The 16,841-nt window shown below is 48.0% G+C and overlaps 5 protein-coding genes across 5 annotated transcripts; 1 reads left to right on the forward strand and 4 right to left on the reverse strand.

Annotated features, from left to right (window-relative positions):
* Positions 1-3,052: 3,052 nt before the first annotated feature.
* Positions 3,053-4,811, reverse strand: FOIG_10967 (uncharacterized protein; the record flags this gene model as incomplete). Its single annotated transcript, XM_031211497.1, has 6 exons — positions 3,053-4,055; positions 4,113-4,256; positions 4,306-4,461; positions 4,520-4,579; positions 4,638-4,682; positions 4,739-4,811. The coding sequence occupies 6 exons, from the start codon at positions 4,809-4,811 to the stop codon at positions 3,199-3,201; spliced, it is 1,335 nt and encodes a 444-aa protein (XP_031058681.1). The 3' UTR covers positions 3,053-3,198.
* Positions 4,812-6,679: 1,868 nt separating this feature from the next.
* On the reverse strand, positions 6,680-8,645 carry FOIG_10968 (uncharacterized protein). The gene is made up of 3 exons (XM_031211498.1): positions 8,127-8,645; positions 7,358-8,074; positions 6,680-7,303 (listed from the first exon to the last, which is right to left on the reverse strand). The coding sequence occupies exons 1-3, from the start codon at positions 8,517-8,519 to the stop codon at positions 6,971-6,973; spliced, it is 1,443 nt and encodes a 480-aa protein (XP_031058682.1). The 5' UTR covers positions 8,520-8,645; the 3' UTR covers positions 6,680-6,970.
* A 1,520-nt stretch (positions 8,646-10,165) lies between these two features.
* On the reverse strand, positions 10,166-11,525 carry FOIG_10969 (uncharacterized protein; the record flags this gene model as incomplete). Its single annotated transcript, XM_031211499.1, has 3 exons — positions 10,166-10,500; positions 10,851-11,106; positions 11,163-11,525. The coding sequence occupies 3 exons, from the start codon at positions 11,523-11,525 to the stop codon at positions 10,166-10,168; spliced, it is 954 nt and encodes a 317-aa protein (XP_031058683.1).
* A 157-nt stretch (positions 11,526-11,682) lies between these two features.
* FOIG_10970 (uncharacterized protein) lies at positions 11,683-13,555 on the reverse strand. Its single transcript, XM_031211500.1, has 2 exons — positions 13,138-13,555; positions 11,683-13,087 (listed from the first exon to the last, which is right to left on the reverse strand). Exons 1-2 carry the CDS (start codon positions 13,507-13,509, stop codon positions 11,921-11,923), a joined length of 1,539 nt encoding a protein of 512 aa, XP_031058684.1. The 5' UTR covers positions 13,510-13,555; the 3' UTR covers positions 11,683-11,920.
* An 844-nt stretch (positions 13,556-14,399) lies between these two features.
* Positions 14,400-16,663, forward strand: FOIG_10971 (uncharacterized protein; the record flags this gene model as incomplete). Its single annotated transcript, XM_031211501.1, has 2 exons — positions 14,400-14,609; positions 14,663-16,663. The coding sequence occupies 2 exons, from the start codon at positions 14,400-14,402 to the stop codon at positions 16,661-16,663; spliced, it is 2,211 nt and encodes a 736-aa protein (XP_031058685.1).
* Positions 16,664-16,841: the final 178 nt, after the last annotated feature.

The raw sequence follows: 16,841 nt of genomic DNA on the forward strand, positions 1-16,841 counted from the left end.
TGAGCGTACCCCTTTTCCCGGGATTGCGGTCTTGACTTGACCTGTGCTGGGGGTTTTAGCGGGGTGCTCTTAGACGCCGATTCATTCCATGGGTTCGAGCTGTGGATTACCGCCAGCCAAAGTCACCTGAATCACACCTCCAAGTCTTGAGACTTGACATCTGCGATTCGCAAGAGCAATGTTTGAGGGACAGGTACGGTCCATGGGTTGCAGTCGTACCTGCGAGTGTACCCGATATGACATGGTTGTCGGCAACTTGACGTCGGCTGAACGTTAAATAGCATGCATGGAGCTTGAGCTACCGACGGACGTGGACAGCTGCAGAAAGATATCACGCATATCTTTTGCGACGGATCGCAATACCTGTGACAAGAAACATGGCGCTGCAGCATGTTTCAATTGCGTATGGATATCTTGCAGTCGCTTCAACTTACACACGAAACATAAACGAGACTGGCAAGAACATTAATAAAGCCTCAAGCAATGAGCACTGTGTCACAAGTTGGAATGAAGGATTACATTCAAATGAATTGCGGCGTTCGGGCCGTTGTCGATTCTCGCGATTGGAAAGCTGTCAGCCAAAGACGGACCTCCACTCAAAATGCCCTCCACCACCCGGTCACGGCGCATGCCAACATGGTTCGATTCTGATGATACCCTGCCGGTCGTTGGGCGTTGAGCCTCTGACGCCCTTATTCCGCCTGGAAAATGGACCGTGGAATTGTCCCTCTGTTTTCTTTCATGCCATCATCACCGTGATACCACGAGATCGGCGCCCGTAGACATCCGGCACACCAGGCGGCACTTGGGACCCGGGATTGGCCCGAAATGTTCGGGATGGTCCCCAAAGATTCCATTGACGATGATTAGGCTCTGTTATCTGAGACCTGGAGTGAGACATCCCCTGAGATGAGATCTCGAGCCGACTATCTTAATTTTGGCTTGTGATCCTCCCTGCCGTCGGCTCTGATGCTTATGCTTTAGCGAAGGTGGCCGGAAGACGCTTCATCAAGCATGACATCTTTGCGATACGTCTGTTCTTCATTCAGCTACTGACGATATTCCAGTTAGCACTCTGGGCGACAGGGATTTAAATGGATAGCCCCAGATGAGTGGACAGACTTGGCCAAAAGGGTCCACCACCAAGGGAAGTCCACCTGTCATCGTGGGCAGGTCGTCGCTGTCTTCCAGAACATGCTTCAGATTGACTGGTCTGTCGCTTGATAAGCCTTCCGGTTATGCAGCAGCAGGCAACGGCTGTTACATTCTGACGCACAACGCATGTAAGGTCGGCCCAACGTGAAGTCTGCCTTGTGACGACACCGGGCGACTTTATGTAACCCACAGATGTGCTCTGTACGGCGACACCAATTCCATTTCCATCTCTACGCCACACGAGTCACTTTTAGCCAGCCAATATGCGAAAACTAAATGGGTCTGCCTGCCCGACTTTGGCAATTAATTGTCGAACCTTTGTCATCTTCGGATAAGCGTCCCAAAAGGTGAGCTTCCCCAGACTGCTACCCCACGGTTATTGGTTCATTTGACCACATGTTTGACTCGTCAGCACCCATCATGCATTCTCGTCACCCGACGCCCAAGGTTTTGACGTATTGTAACTGCACTTACCATTCACGCTTCAATTCCCTCGAAGACGTTTCAAGACTCATTCTCAAAAAGTGCACAAAACATCTGTTCTTCATGAGTTGCCGTGCCGCAAGTATGCATGCATTGTAATTACTGTCATTAACCAAAGGAACCTGAAATTTTTATCCATCAAGCATACACCAGGGACTCCAAGATCCAGATGACCTGGCCAAGACACGTTCAAGAGCGTTAGCATGGAATTGCCTCCCGGCCGCGGCCTATTCCTCCCAGTCGTAGGAGTTTGTGACCTTACTATGTCATTTTTCTTCCATGAACGCTCATTAGTACATTCTAAGTAATGATCCAGCCTGCACTTGAGTTTCCTGAAAGCCGCTCGTTTCGAAAGTAGCATCCTCGACGGTATGAATTGTTGAAAATCATCTCTTCGGTCGGGGGTTGGGCAACTAGTTGAGTTACGGTTGGAAAGCCTCGTTGATTAGTTCGGAAAAATGTTGACAGGAAAGGCCTGTCGGAATACTATATATGATAAACCGGCCTCCCAGGCTCACCTACATTAATAGGAGTTGACGTTGAGCAGCCAATCACTTCTTAACTCTAGTAGTTGCAGTATATGCACGATTACACATGTATGCACGGGTTCGTGCCATCAGGGAAATATCGTTTCAACCCGACCAAGCATCGTATATATCATAAGATAGTCTCATACCATCCTAGACCCAGTACCTAACCCCTACCCCTACCCCTACTCCTAGATAAACTCCCTAATTTAAAAGGCATGACCCATAGCCATACTCATGAAATCCATCTTCAGCAACGAAATCAACTCCTGCAACGGCCCGCTCAAAACATTCAAACTACACTCATCTCCCTCAGCATGTTGAATAAGCTCACTCAACACCATACAAGATCTGTTACAAATCGGACAAAAGAAGCCTCCTAACCTGACACAAGGAGCTCCTCGCTCAGCTAATCGCTGTCCGAGGACAAAGATATCCATCGCAGTTAACTTGGGGATACATTTGCCGTTTTCGACGTGCTTCATCATTGTGGATGCTTTTTCGAACTTTCGTTCACAGGTGATGCAGTCGATATTTTTGCTGGGGTTGGGATTGCGAGCTGCTTTGTCTTTCTGCTTGTCTTCGTGTGCTCGTGTTCCGACGGCGAATTCAAGCCAGTGGTCAAAGTCCCTAACGACGGTATCGACGACTTTGGATTTGGACTGATGTTTCTAAAAGGGCCAAGTCAACACTGTGATAGTTATGGACACAAAGGTTACTTACCTCAAGAGCAGACCTGGCCTTGAAATACATCTCACACGTAATGCAACGATTATGAGCTTCCACCTCATGATTAATGCGTTCCGTGCCAGTTTCGAAAGACTGCCCACAGTTCTTGTAGTTACAATCTCTCAAGAAATATTTCGCCTCAAAGAAAAAGGGGAAATCTTGAGCATCGGGATATGATTCAGAGACATTGGATGCTGGTGTGTCTGTGCTGCCTTGAGTGTCTAATACTTTCCAGATAATGTGTCTGGCAGATGAGTTGGAATAGAGTTCCCCCCGTAAGCTATAGTCTATATAACCTGAAGATTCAAATACTTGCACCAAGCCTCCTGTTAAACCACTTCTTGATCCTGACCTTAGTACTTTGCCGCACCCTCGAGTCCGAAGTTTCTTCATTCTCAGATGAAACTTCAGTATCGATATCCCCATCTTGTGTGCGGTTCAGACCACAGCATTCCGGGTGACTAGCTGCCGCCGCAGGAAGGCCCAAGAGCCTCGCCTCCAAAAGCCCAACCTTTGCCTCCCGAATGATATCTGCAGCAACCACTTCCTGCTCACCTGCCGCTCTTCTCTTCCAGTAAAACACTTGATTTGGATCCATAGGCTGAACACCAAGATACCCTGGCACTGCATCGCTGAAGCCACATTCTTGTCGTCCACGAGCGCCGATGTGTACTTGAGCATGGGCTGAAGCAGCCTCATGCTGAGTTGATTCGCTTGTACTGGAGTCGGTGCACTCGGCGTCACAGTAGTTGAGAACCATTCCTGGGTTCCGGTCCTTTCTACCCATGATGACTAGTCTGCCGACCCCAGCTCCGGGAATAGAACCACTAGGACAGCACCAGGCATGTTTCATCATGACCTCATGCGTAGTGTCATGAGTTCCTTGTCGAGACATCATTTCAGTTTGCCCTTCAGAAGTACAGCTTGGGAAGCGCTTTTTGAGTTTATCCTCATCGAAAGTGATACCCAGATGGGAAGAGAGTTGTTGCACCATCCACGCGAGAGGAGCGTGCACAAGGCCTTCTTGCTGTCCAAGCTTACCCATGTTACCGTGATCGCCTAGAAAGAAAACCTGATGGACGTTGTGTCCACACATGTAAGTTGGACTATAAGGACTTCTTGTTTCGTGCAAAGCCAGAGCGTGAAAAGCATATTTCACATCTGTCCAAAGCATTAGCTCTTGTCAACACCGTTATACCAGATTATGTCAATAATTACTATTTGGAACATGGTCTATGACCTTGGTCTTGTACTTGCTTCGATGAAGATAAGACAGTGGCTTCGCGATACCAAATAGTGGAATACCCAGCGAGCCAACTGTGTCAAAACAGCACAAGGCATCGATCTGAACATCATCCCAAACTTAAGAATGTTAGAGCAATCAGCCTTGAAGGCGGGTATTATGACCAACATTTATAATTGCGGCGTAGATCGTCCTTGTTAGCCTTGGTAAGGTATGGATCCTTCTTGCACGCGTCATACAAACGCTTGAAAAACTCCGTGTCTCCGTCACGAACCAGACCTAGACATTCGATGATCATTGCTAGATATCGAGCAGCCCATGCGCCTGAGGATCATCTTTAGTCTTTATAGGGTCGCGGATCAAATGGAGGTTCCTGACTTACCTCGAGAGTAGCCACAAAAGATGATCCTGTCACCCTTGTTGTAGTCATCCGCAATATTCCCTATATATTGTCAGTTCTTCTCCTATGGTAATACTAGAGTTGGATGCGGGAAGCTTACTATAGGCGGTTATGACGTTTCGACGTGTACCCCAACCACCAAGACCTGCAACAAGTGAGTCAGGACATGAAAGAATAAGGGAAAAACTATTTGTAACTGACCCCCGAGAACCTTGTCTGTTAAGTTATCAGTCCCTACTCCATTGACACGAATCTTTCGAACCTCCTCGCCCATGGAAATGAGATCTGGCAGGCTGGATACCACGGTCTCTTTTGAGCTTTTGACGCTACCATGCCATGTGCCTACATGAGTCAGTCATGAGGACAGTTTTGGTGGTTAACAGTGTTCTCATACCATCGAAAGCAACGAAGAGCAGTTTGGGCGAGCCTTGTTTCTCTCTTTTGTGTCGAGCATACTTCGGTTGTCCAGGAAGATGGGAGAGAATCGCTATTACAATGGAACAGTTATAGCTTGATAACAACGGGAGTTTAACAGCTACTGTTCATGAAACGAACGAAATATATTAAGCGAGAGACTATTAGGAAGATATTTTCGTTGGGATAACAACTTGAAGAGAAAACATGGACCCCAAGCAGATAAAGTTAGGTTTAAATAAACCGAAACATAAACCAGGCTGTGGAAGACTCCCTTCTTTCAGCCACTCTTTCAGCTTATCCTATGATCTCAATGGCGATGCAAGGCAAAATCGGCTCCCTCTGCCTTAACTTAAGTCCGAAAGCCTTATTAGCAATCCTTCAACAGTGCTAAATTGCACTTCTGCCTGTCTCGCTAGTCAATATGACATAGGTGTGAAAGCCTTTTGGGGGCTGCTATAGATAATAAACTAACTCAGTGACCCGGAACAAAAGCAGCGGGAAGATTTGGGGGCTATTTCTCCATCCAGAAACTCTTAGTTCGTGATTGATAGAGTATTTCTAACCGGGCTGTCAGCTCTGACGATTTGAGGCTGCGAATTCCTGCTGATCCAAAACTGCGAACGCCATATGTCGATAGTGTGTCTTGGCAGCGGGTCGCTGGTGACATTGCCTCGCATCCATTTTCACGGATCGCCAGAAAAGCGACCATTCTGTTATCACCGAAAGACGTTGAGGCTATGCACAATGTTTCGGCGATTAATGTACTCCACCAACCGTTTAGCCAGGAACGAGGTTGTATGGATAACTCTTAGTTCATCTCTAGGTATCTTTCCACTGTAAATGTAAGCTGAGCGTTCGCTGACCATCTCGGTGCAGCACTGCCTCATGGATGGACAAATTGCATTGTCAAGCGACCTTTTGCCATTTTGCTTACGAACAATGAATGCGCTTTGATCTGGTTTTATTGTTCTCCTTCTGTGGTTTTCTGATATAATCCTCGCGGTGTCCAGATATTACTATGTATCTCGTCGAAACAGTGAACGCTGCAATGGGCGCCGAGTGCCCAAGGCAAGTCAGGATTCAGCGAGATATTCAACACAGACAGTAACTGAAGGGACAGATAATATGAAATAGAAGGACTCGTGTATTTCATCGACTCCAGCCAGGCTGATGTGGCACAGAATTCCAGTACCGACTCTCCTCCTCTTTCGCATCAAACTCGTCCCGAATCCCAAGATCATCCACAATCTGACACAAGATCAGATAAGCAATATCACACTTATCATTGCTTAAAGGATTGGTCTGCAACAAATCGTTATCCTCCATCATTCTTTTGAAGTCCACACCACGATACGGACTCATCTCAGGAGCAAGGCCCCACCGTCTTCCGGGATTCCCGCAAAACTCAACAAGCTTCTGAACGGATATCGCATCAGGCTCCCAGCGCAGAGCCAAGACTTGAGGTATCTTGTAACAGTATGTTACTTCGACCACCCGAAGAAGTCATCGATTTCCGTAATGGATTGGTTGTCGTATTGTTCTTCCGTCATGCATCTAAGCTTTTCCTCTTGCTTTGCTGTCTCGACGTTCCGTTCGAGTTCACTGAAAATGATCTTTGTTGTGATTGCCAGACCATTGGTTGCATCATCCGCTTCATGATTGGCGTTGACATGATGTCGTCTGGTCTTTCGTAGATAATATTGTGCTGCACTTCAGCCCACTGAAGGGGTACTATGCACTAGGGCCATCATAGTTGAAAACTGTTGATGTGGTTTTCAATTTGTTCGGTTGTAAAGTTCCGTTTTGCGTGCGATGCATTGGGGAAAACTGTTGTGGTAGAAGTCCCACCATCAGGCAATGGAACTGACGATTAACTTTTGTAGCAAGGTGTATTACATGTTCTTCTTACGTGACATGAATGATGTCCCAAACCTTAGACTTCCGTATGTTCTGAATCCTCCTGCAATGTAACGCATCGCTTCGCTTCATGACCTTCCCATCGTTTGCTCAAGCTTTCTATGACTTGCGAATCAAAAAGTCTGTAATCAGCGACTGGGTCTTCTTATTCTCAGGCACCTGTGCAGGTGCTGGTCTGGGTGGATATGGCGCAAATATCACAGGTCTTGTAGTCGGTGTAACTCGAGTTACCGGGATAACTTCTGTCTTCACAGGGACTCTTTCCGCCACCACAGGAGCAACCCTGCTGATGGGAACTTCCTGGCGCATTTCTATCTTCACTTGTATAGGTGCCGGGATAGGAGGTGGCGGAGTCGGTTCTCGCTTCACCGGCGCTGGGACATGCACCGGCTGCTCGACGACAGGGGGCTTGACAACATGAGTTTCACGGTGCTGAAGAGACTTGTTAGCAAACTCTCACAATAGTACAGGGCTTAGAGCACTCACCTCAGTAAGTTCCCCGCTCGAAATGAAGAACCGATAGCAAACACCACATCTATGATGAAGCTCTGCATCGTGCTGTTTTCTCAGCTCGACGCTCTTAAAAGTTCGCCCACAGGGACCACACGCCACGTGCTCCAACCACAAATGGTCACAGAACTCCTTTTCCGTTCCAAAGGGGACTTTGGGATCACAGTGGTCGCAGATATACATCCCAGGCTTCAAAGAAATACCAGAAATGACGTGCTTTTGTTTCTTAGCCGGACTACCAAAGTTGGTCTTGCAAGCACAGCAGTAAGTGCGCTCATGCTTATCTCTCTGATGCTGCATCAGCGCAGCTGCTTTTCCGAAATTCCTGTGGCAAACGTTACATCGGAAAGTTGAGGCCTTTCTCTTCTCAATCGGCTCCTTGAGAGCGATGAGCAAGTCTTTCAAACCTGTTTCTTCTATCCAGTCTCGTAAAGCACATGCTCTGCTCTCGAAATGTTTGAGGAGCGGACCCATCCGTTTGTACTTTTTCTTGCAGGTTGGGCATCGGAGATTGATGTTCCGAGTTGACGATTGGTGAAGACCGTTGCAGTGGGTTGCTACAACGCTATGGATGAGTTGAAGACTGCAACCTGATTCGCAGCGACCGTTCTCCAGATGATCCATCATTCCTGAGTGAATCCGCTTCTCGCAACCGATGCAGCAAATGGGAGTTTTTGTATGGCTGCTTTTATGCTAGGAAGATCGGTCAGATCAGAATTTTACCTATCCAGAGAAAGGTACTCACTCTGTGCAGCTGCGACTCTGAGGGGAAGCCTTCATCGCATGCGTAACATATGAAGTTATAATGCCATTTGGAGGTGTGTCGTTCTATATCTGCACTGCTTTGAAAGGATCTGCGACATTCGCTGCAATGTGGGTTGTAGGCCGCCTTCGCTTCTGAGGTTGAGAGATCATGACCAGAACCCTGGACGACTTGGGGTTCTGAGTTGGATTCTTCTTCGCCGCCTGATTCGCAAGATTGATATTCTTCTGAGTCTTCAGAGCCTGATTCCTCTGACCCAGATTCTTCCTCCTCGGAAATCTGCTCTTCTTTGATATGCGCACCGACGACTGTGAATTCATCGGCGGAGAAAGGTTCCCCCTCTTCAAGCTTGATGCGCTTGCACGCACGCTCCATTATTGAAGTGGATGAGGCAGCTGTAGTCTCAGCAGTTCAGTAGGTCTTGCTTGAGTACAACGGGAAGAAGATGGAGTTTGCGTGGAGACCAGCGACGTTTTCATGAGCGTTGCCAACAAATCAACGTTGCTTTTTCTAATGAGGATGTTCGCGATGGCAGTCGTTGATTGAGTTTCGGTTAACTGCTAATCACCGGAATCGTCGGCGGGACAATAGCCAACATTAATTCGATCGCGCTACCCTACAACCCGCAGAGATCCTTCTAGAAACCTTGATTGTGTCAAAGCCCAAACGATTTACAAATTATTAGGAGACTCGTGAGTTCAGGAGGTTGCTCAAGCACATCGAAACCGTCCTAACCTTTGGTCTCTTTTTCACAAAACGAACTGATATACTCACCAGCCTCTGCTATGTTCGCAACTATCCCATCCCTTTTCCTAGCTCTTCTTACGTAACAGCCGCTCATGCCTTTGCAACCAAAAAGCTGGTAATCAAACTTTGACTCCTATCAATCTTCTTTCCCCCCTTAGGCCTCGTCTTTGCTACAGCGCATCTCGGTGGATATGTCTCAAACATAACCGACGCATGGGCTGTCACTGACTTTGTCCGAGGGCCTTCTGTTTCACCGAAGGTTTGACCTCCTTTGGAGAAGCAACTCTGCCCAAAGGAGCTTCTGGGCTTGCTTAAGATTTAGCTTTGGCAACGGCTGTTGGGATAGAAGTAACGGTTAGAAACTCTTTCTTCACAGGTGTCGCTGGAACCGTCGGCCAGACCGGTTTGACCACAAGAGGAGGGTTAATCTCATTAGGCTCCTTGTAACGCTGCCAAATCCTGTCAGATGATTCAAATGGCACTAAGGAAGAATACTCGCCTTGCATAGGTCATGAAAGGACATGAAGAACTGGAAACAGTCAGGGCATCTATGATGAGCCACGACCCCGTGATCGAACCGTTCATGTTTAATGTTAAAGCTCAGTCCACAATGTCCGCATTTGTCGTGGTCCATGTCGAAAGCAACTGATCGCCGACAAAAGTTGCAGAGGTAAGCCTGAGTCTTGATCGGCGTGCGTGAGATGATATGTTGGTGCCATTTTTCCGAGTCAAGAAAACACTTATCACAAGTTCGGCAGACGGTGTTCTCGTGTTCGTACCGAAATGATTAAAAAGACCAGCTTCTCAGTCAAACAGGTTTTTGCAAATATTGCAAGTCCGGTTGGCCACGTCGATTTCATGCTTCAAGATATAGAGTAGATGTGCCAGGCCCGTTGCTTATCTCAATTCCATGTGGCGGAATAGAAGAGACAGAGTCTCGAATTTGACGTCGCAACCCGGACAAGTCATGTTCAGGCCAGGACCGGAAGCTTGGTCGTTTCCGTGACAGTACTTGGGCAGTACTTTAGCGAGGAACACGGAATTGAAGCCTGACTTGTATCGGTTTCCTTCAAGATGATACATCATCTGTGAGTACGAGATGCATCTGTGCTCACATGCTGGGCACTTAATTGGACTCATGCGATGCGATGATAAATACTTGGAGGACAAACCAGGTTACTCATCGAATTGGACGGCGGCGATTGGGGACTGACCTTCTTGAGATCTATGGCCGTTTCAGACCTCATGTCGCACGCGAAACATAGGAATCTATCCTAATGCCATTTGGAGTTATGTGCCGCTTGCTCGCTGGCGTCATTGAAGACAATTCGACAGGGCATGCAGTGAAGCGTCCAGCATGCTGTGTGCAAGAACACTTGTTCTTCCACCATGGCAATCGTGCGGTTTATGTTCTGGGCCGCAGCAGCGCCAGACACGTCTTCGCCATAGTCTGGAAATTGTCGGGGAGCATAGGCAGCGCTCTCAGAAGAGTCGGGACCAATTGGGTATTGGTATTGTTGAACAGCAGTGATCGGCACGCTGGTAGGCTGCTTCCGGGCAGCGTCATAGGCGACTCGGTCGCAGGCCGCTGAGACTTTGGAAGCCCGACCTGTACCCAGACATAATTTTATAGTCGAGATTAGAAACCTATTCTGCCCGGCGATGGTGATACAGCACTGCCAATTTGATAGACCTCATATTTGACCCCAATGAGCAAGTATCGGCCTCAAGATGAAACATCATGACGGAATGGGAGATGAATATCATGTCACATCCAAGGCATTTTATGCTCTTTGGTATGAGAATATTAGTATTTTAGCCTAAACTAGGAAGACCACTGAACTACTATTGTACTAAGAGAGCATCCGCTGCTCTAAAAGCTCTAGCTGTAGTAAATACTTTGCTGTATATGGCCGAAAAGCGAGTCATAATCCGAGATACTCGCGTCACAGCTCTCACTTTCGACATGCTGCAGCAGAGCGCTCAACATGTTAAAATTCGCTCCGCAGCTTTCGCAGTCAAAGTCATCGTCGTGGTCATGATTCCAGCGCCCATGGATCTCGTAGTAGTCCCAAACCCACCCTCTGATGGAATCTCTGTCGGAGCCCGACTCGCAAGTGTTCGCCTCAAGATGGAGCACCATGGCCGAATGAGAGATGAACATCCTTGAACATCCGAGGCATTCGACATTTTTCGCAGCGTGGGTCTTGCGGTGCTATAAAAGGATAAGTATGAAGTGAGAAAGATAGAACAGTAGTCAGGAAGACCAACGTTGATTAGGTTCGATCGCGATTTGAAGAATCGGCCGCAGGTTCGGCATTTATCATGAACATCCACATCATGCTCCAGAAGATCGTAATCGTCGGAGAAGTACTCATCACATGGAATACAAGCATGGTGGTCTTTTATCAGATGACTCTTCAGATCATCCTCTGAACTGAAGTCGGGCTCATGATAGCAGTGAGTACATATATTATGTCGTGCAGAGTTCTCGATGTGCTGTTCCTTTGCACGTTCATGAGGAAAGTGTCTTTCACAACGCCAACAATACGTTTGAGGGTGCACGGCTTGGATGTGTTGGTCCAGAGAGTTCTCTAGGCGGAAGTGCCTGTCGCAAGGAGGACAGTAAGGCATTTTCGGCTTCGCTAGATTGATGCCATAATCTTAGGGCTAGGAATGGGATCTGAAGAACGGACTATACTTAAATTAAGTCTTGAAATAGAGAGAGAGAGAGAGAGAGGTGACTGTAAGTTTAGGCGTGGGATGATTAGAACATGAGTGATTCAATGTTTGTGGTTGAAGGTAATTTGGTTTAGGGGAATATTAAGCTTTGATTGGACCCGCAAGGCCCAAAGCAGGATACTGGGCTGCGTTTGTCAAACAGCAAACGGCTTTTTGAAACCTGTACTACCTTGTTGATTAGTTTTTGTTATTCAGAACACCTGTGTAACTGTCTGCCTAGCAACGTATCCATGTAAGCTGGCCAATGATATCAAGCCCTAACATTAAGTAAACCGTAAGGTGCCATTTCACAGAGGAACATCACCGGAGCATCGTCCCTTGACAAGACTAGCATCCTTCCCCGTCAACCCATCAAAATACTTCAATAGCGTCTTCACAGGCACCATCTCCATCCTGCCCAGTTCCGGATGCGAAGACGTCAACGTCTTTCCACTCCAAAGAGCTCTAACAAAAAACTCCTCCTTCTTCTTATACAGCTCAAAAACAACCTCACTCCCCATACCAGGCCAGACCATCGCATCGATCTGAAGAATACTCAACAATCGACTGATGGAACCATCGTGGGCAAAGTTGTGCAAGTATAACAGATCTTGTTTGCCGGCTATGACGGCGCGGAAGTGGCTTGCTAGCTCGGCTATCCATACACCCCATGATGTAGCGGATGCAGCCAGGGATTCGGGTGCGTCGCGGTAGATTTGGGAGTATTCCCATTGACCGAGACGATAGACTTTGTGAGCGAGTGTTTGGTCAACGCATGTTGTTGAGTTCTTCCCGTTGACTAGTTTGCAGGGGAAGGGCTTCTTGTGGCATTGGCGAGCGGAGAGGTTATCGTAGTAGTGATCGAAGCTCTCATGGAACCCAACATCATTAGATGGTACACCAGAGATGTCGTCGAGCGTCTTGTAAAGATCCTTTGTCTTGTCAAGATGCTTTTGCCACTCTTTGTTGGATGAAGACTTGATGGCGCTAGTCAACTGGCTTCCAACACTGCACTTGTACTGCGGCTCCAGACTATCCACGCCAGCTTGTTGAATAAGCAACGGGACAGATTCTGTGGTCTGATACATGCCGTTAATGAACATACCAGCAACCTGACTCGTAATCTGGTTATTGGTAACTCTGAACATGACTTTACTCCGCCAATCTTCCTTGCGGCCTGGGATGAATTTCAAAAGATCGTGGTAGACTTCGTAGAGGTCCTTTCCGTGGACCCAAGAATCATCGAGACCTTCGGCTGTGATTTGAGGAAATTGGCAGGATCCGATCCATCCGGAAGGGATGAAGGGATTGATTTCGGAGGTGAATCCTTTCCAGTAACCTTGGGCGTTGGGTTTGGGAGATTCAGTAAATTGGCGGCCGAAATAGTAGAGGCCTTGATTATCGCAGTTCCACTGGTATGGCTCAACTGGGAAAGCGTTTGCTGCGTATGGAGTACGCTTGTGATGTCTTTGAATCTGATGAAAGTCAGCCACCTTATCATATCTGAGCATAGAACACTACTGACCACTTCGACATATTGCAACTCATATTCCTTGGAAGCCTTCTTGTACTCCCTCTTCCTCGCATGAGGCATGTTACACCAATTATACGTGCCATACTTGTCATCCGGCGTGTGCGACGAGTCATAAATAAACCCCCAAGTACCCTTCCCATCCAACACCTTGTCAAGATCATTAACCTGACTAGAGCTCGGAGGAAACCACTTCATATTTGGGTCATTTCCCAATACCGGCGCTGCCGCAAGGAGAACGAGTAGCGAGCTTTTCGGTAAGGACGCCATATCTGCGTATTGTCTCAAAACGAAGAAAGTGCCGAAGGAGAAGACTGATGTAAGGACGAGCAGTCTCCCTCTGCAGCGGAACCAGGAAAGCGTCATTATATATACTGAAGGGGGAAGGGAGTTAGTTGATGGAGGATGGTTGTGAGGTTGGAAATTACGCGGTTTAATTGGAGCGCACGTGGAGACGCCATTGGTTGAGACAGGGCTCTGAACTGGGTCTAGTGTTGCGGAGATCATGGGATGATGGGCATGTTTAGCCAGAACTGAGGACGTATCTTGGAACGTGAGTCGAGGATAAGACCTTACGGTATCTTCTACTTATGGACTTTTCCATTGACAGTTACACCGGCCGTTGGAGTGACAGTTGTGACACCTGTCTCTGGACCGTCAGAAGCTTATCTTGAAGCTTTACTCATTGAGAACACCGACAGTCATGACGGATGGATATGATGATTCTCGGTACGAAGTTGTCATTTTGAGGATATGAATGAAATATCTATATCGCTGGTAAGGAACGTGATGAATCTGGTTACGATACAAGTCTGCCAGTTAAGACCAGAAGACTTATCTCCACCGCCAAGTATAAATTATACAGACAGATTAAAGTCAGCGGGCGGGCGTCCCTCAGGCTTAACTTTAGGGGATTGGGGCGGCTATTCAGCGTTCATCTTTAGTGGTGCTGTGCCGCTGCAGGCCCGACAGATCTTGGCAACAGTCGAGAAAAGAGTATGAGCCAGTGTACAGCCTTCATTCGCCATGTCAATATTAAAAGAGACAATACAGGTGTCGACAACGCGGAAGAATGAAATCATTTGTGAAACAACACTTTCATCGTCCTCATTCGCTCGAGTGAAGGAAGCACAATTACGTCACAGCTGAGGAGATCGCCAGGGAGTAAGCCGTGAGATTCAATGCCTCTCCAACAATGACCACTTCACAAATTTAACCTGACAGAGACTCAATCACCTTTATCTTTCTTAACTAACATGGATATACCATTTGAAGCTCGGATTCCTCGCGATCCCAAGTTCAGAGCCGAAAACAGCACCGACGCTTTCGTAGCCCTGGCGAAATGGGCAGTGGATTACTCAACAGCTGAGGGGGTCAAGGCAGGCTACAAAGCAGCCTTCCAGTCCGGTCAAGAAAGATTATCTGGCTTCTTTTCAAGCCTTCAAGGATCATCTAGCAAAATGCCGGTAAGGGATTACATTCTCGTCTTAAGATTGCGGTGAAGTTGAACCTGAGATAGGACTTACCAACAGAGATGTTGGTTCACTCGCCCCTTGAAGACACAAAGGGAATACGCCTTGTTCAGGTGGAGATCAATGACTCTGTCCTTTCTCTGACTATGAACACTTACTCCGCATCCGAGATACCGCCTTATGTCTGCCTCTCTTACGTCTGGGTCGATTTCGGACCGATGTGGAATCGCGGTCGCGACTTTCGCGAGACTGAGCTTGAGGTTCCTCACTTCAGCCATGCCGATACAGTCGATATAGCGATTAACAACAAACGGTTTCCTATCGGAGCCAACTTGCACGCTGCCCTACTTGGCTTACACAAATACCTCAACGGCAGACCTATCTGGACTGACGCTGTGTGTATCAATCAGGAAAACCCGGATGAGAAGACTGTTCAGGTAGCTCGCATGGATGAGATATACAGTGCAGCTGAAAAAGTCTTTATCTGGCTTGGTAGAAAGCATACGGAACGAACAGCAGCGATGAGCATTCTTAAAGCGTGGCCAGCATTCCCAGAAGACCCAAACAATGCTGATATCCAGTTCCATGGGAAGAAGTACACAACCGCAAAAGCATTTTTCGATGCAACCTCGACAGGGTCAGAGCTTATTTCATGGCTCAGTCTCCTCCGGATCGTCACGGAGAGTTGGTGGAGTCGAGTTTGGACTGTTCAGGAGTTCATCCTTGCAAAGGAATACGCTTTCTATTACGATGGCGAGGAAGTCCCGGCGTCAGAGTTGAAGAAGGCGATGGATTGGACGTACTTCGTTGCGAGTCACTTGTCGCCCAAGATGGTACCTCATTGGGTTACCTTTCAGCCGTCGATGTTCGATTTGAAGAGGAGTGCCGCCAAACTTCATCTTCTTGATGTGACGATGCTTGGAGCGACTAGGATGGCTGGTGATCCGCGTGACAAGGTCTGGGCATTTCTCGGTATAACTGACCCAGCAACGCTTGGCCAGACAACTCTCAAACCAGATTACAGCAATCGAAACATGGGCGACTTCTACCTCGACATAGCGCAGCGACTCATCACTGGTGATCCAGGTCTTCTAGTTTTGTCTCTGGTCAACCATCCACTTCCCCCAGAGTCTTACAAATTCACATCGTCCAAACCAATAGGCAACAGGTTACTAGACAGGTACAAGGCGAAGAAGCGATTTCCTTCAAAGAAACCTGATTGGGCACCGCTGGAAGAAGATATCTTTGACGATGCTCTCCAGCCAGACTGGTCTGGGAAGGGAGTTGGCTACCCAAGTTGGGTCCCGAAGATGGCAAGCGCCGTTGCGACTGAGCCATTGTTCCTGAAGGAGATGAAGACTCAAAAGGCTCGGGGTAGACCGCTGTATGATCACAGTTGGCGAGTCTTCCACGCTGCATCTAGTGTAAAGAGCGATTATTCGTTGTCCCGAAACGGAAGAGCCCTATCCGTGAGCGCTCATGTCTTGGACAGAATTACCAAGATTGCTCCTTTACCCAGGAAAAAAGAAGAGGAGAAGGCGTTCTACAAGAGCCTTCGGTCATGGTACCCGGGGAGGGCTCGCCTCGCCGACATAGCCTATCCGCCCCAACCTTCAACAGCAGTCCCTGAGGCGCTCTGGCGAACACTTTTGACGAACATCTGGCTCACCAGTCATCCTGCTCCTGATGCTTGCAGCGACCATTTTGCAAACTATCTTGCTCGCATCTCAGACTCTGCTTCTGAGGCTAACCATGATCTTCGGTGTCAAAACAAAACTGATCCACAGGAGGGAGATATCTTTGCAATTGCGGTGGATGATGCTGGAGCTGAGCGGGTGCTTTTCGTGACGGACAAGGGATACCTGGGCTTGGGGCCGGCGAGGACAGAAGTTGGTGATGCTGTGAGCTTGATCGCTGGGACGCATGTCCCGTTCGTGCTGCGGAAGGGGGCTCAAGGGTGGACTTTGATTGGGGAGACTTATGTGCATGGGGCGATGTATGGCGAGGCTGTGAACAACGGGGAATTCCAGAAAGTGGACATCGTATAAGCGACAGATCACCTTAAGATGGCAAGCCAGGACGAGGCAGTAGGCCCTTTGGCGGGGGCTTCAAGGATTGGAGTTATTTGGCGGTCACTTACACCATCAAACCACGGCACCGTGGCTAGTGACAGGTCATGGGAGGAATTCAATAATGTTACAGCTGAGAGTCACATTGCCAAAGCAT

The sequence above is a fragment of the Fusarium odoratissimum genome, assembly GCF_000260195.1.
Source record: "Fusarium odoratissimum NRRL 54006 unplaced genomic scaffold supercont1.20, whole genome shotgun sequence".
In the NCBI taxonomy this organism is placed as follows: Eukaryota; Fungi; Ascomycota; class Sordariomycetes; order Hypocreales; family Nectriaceae; genus Fusarium; species Fusarium odoratissimum.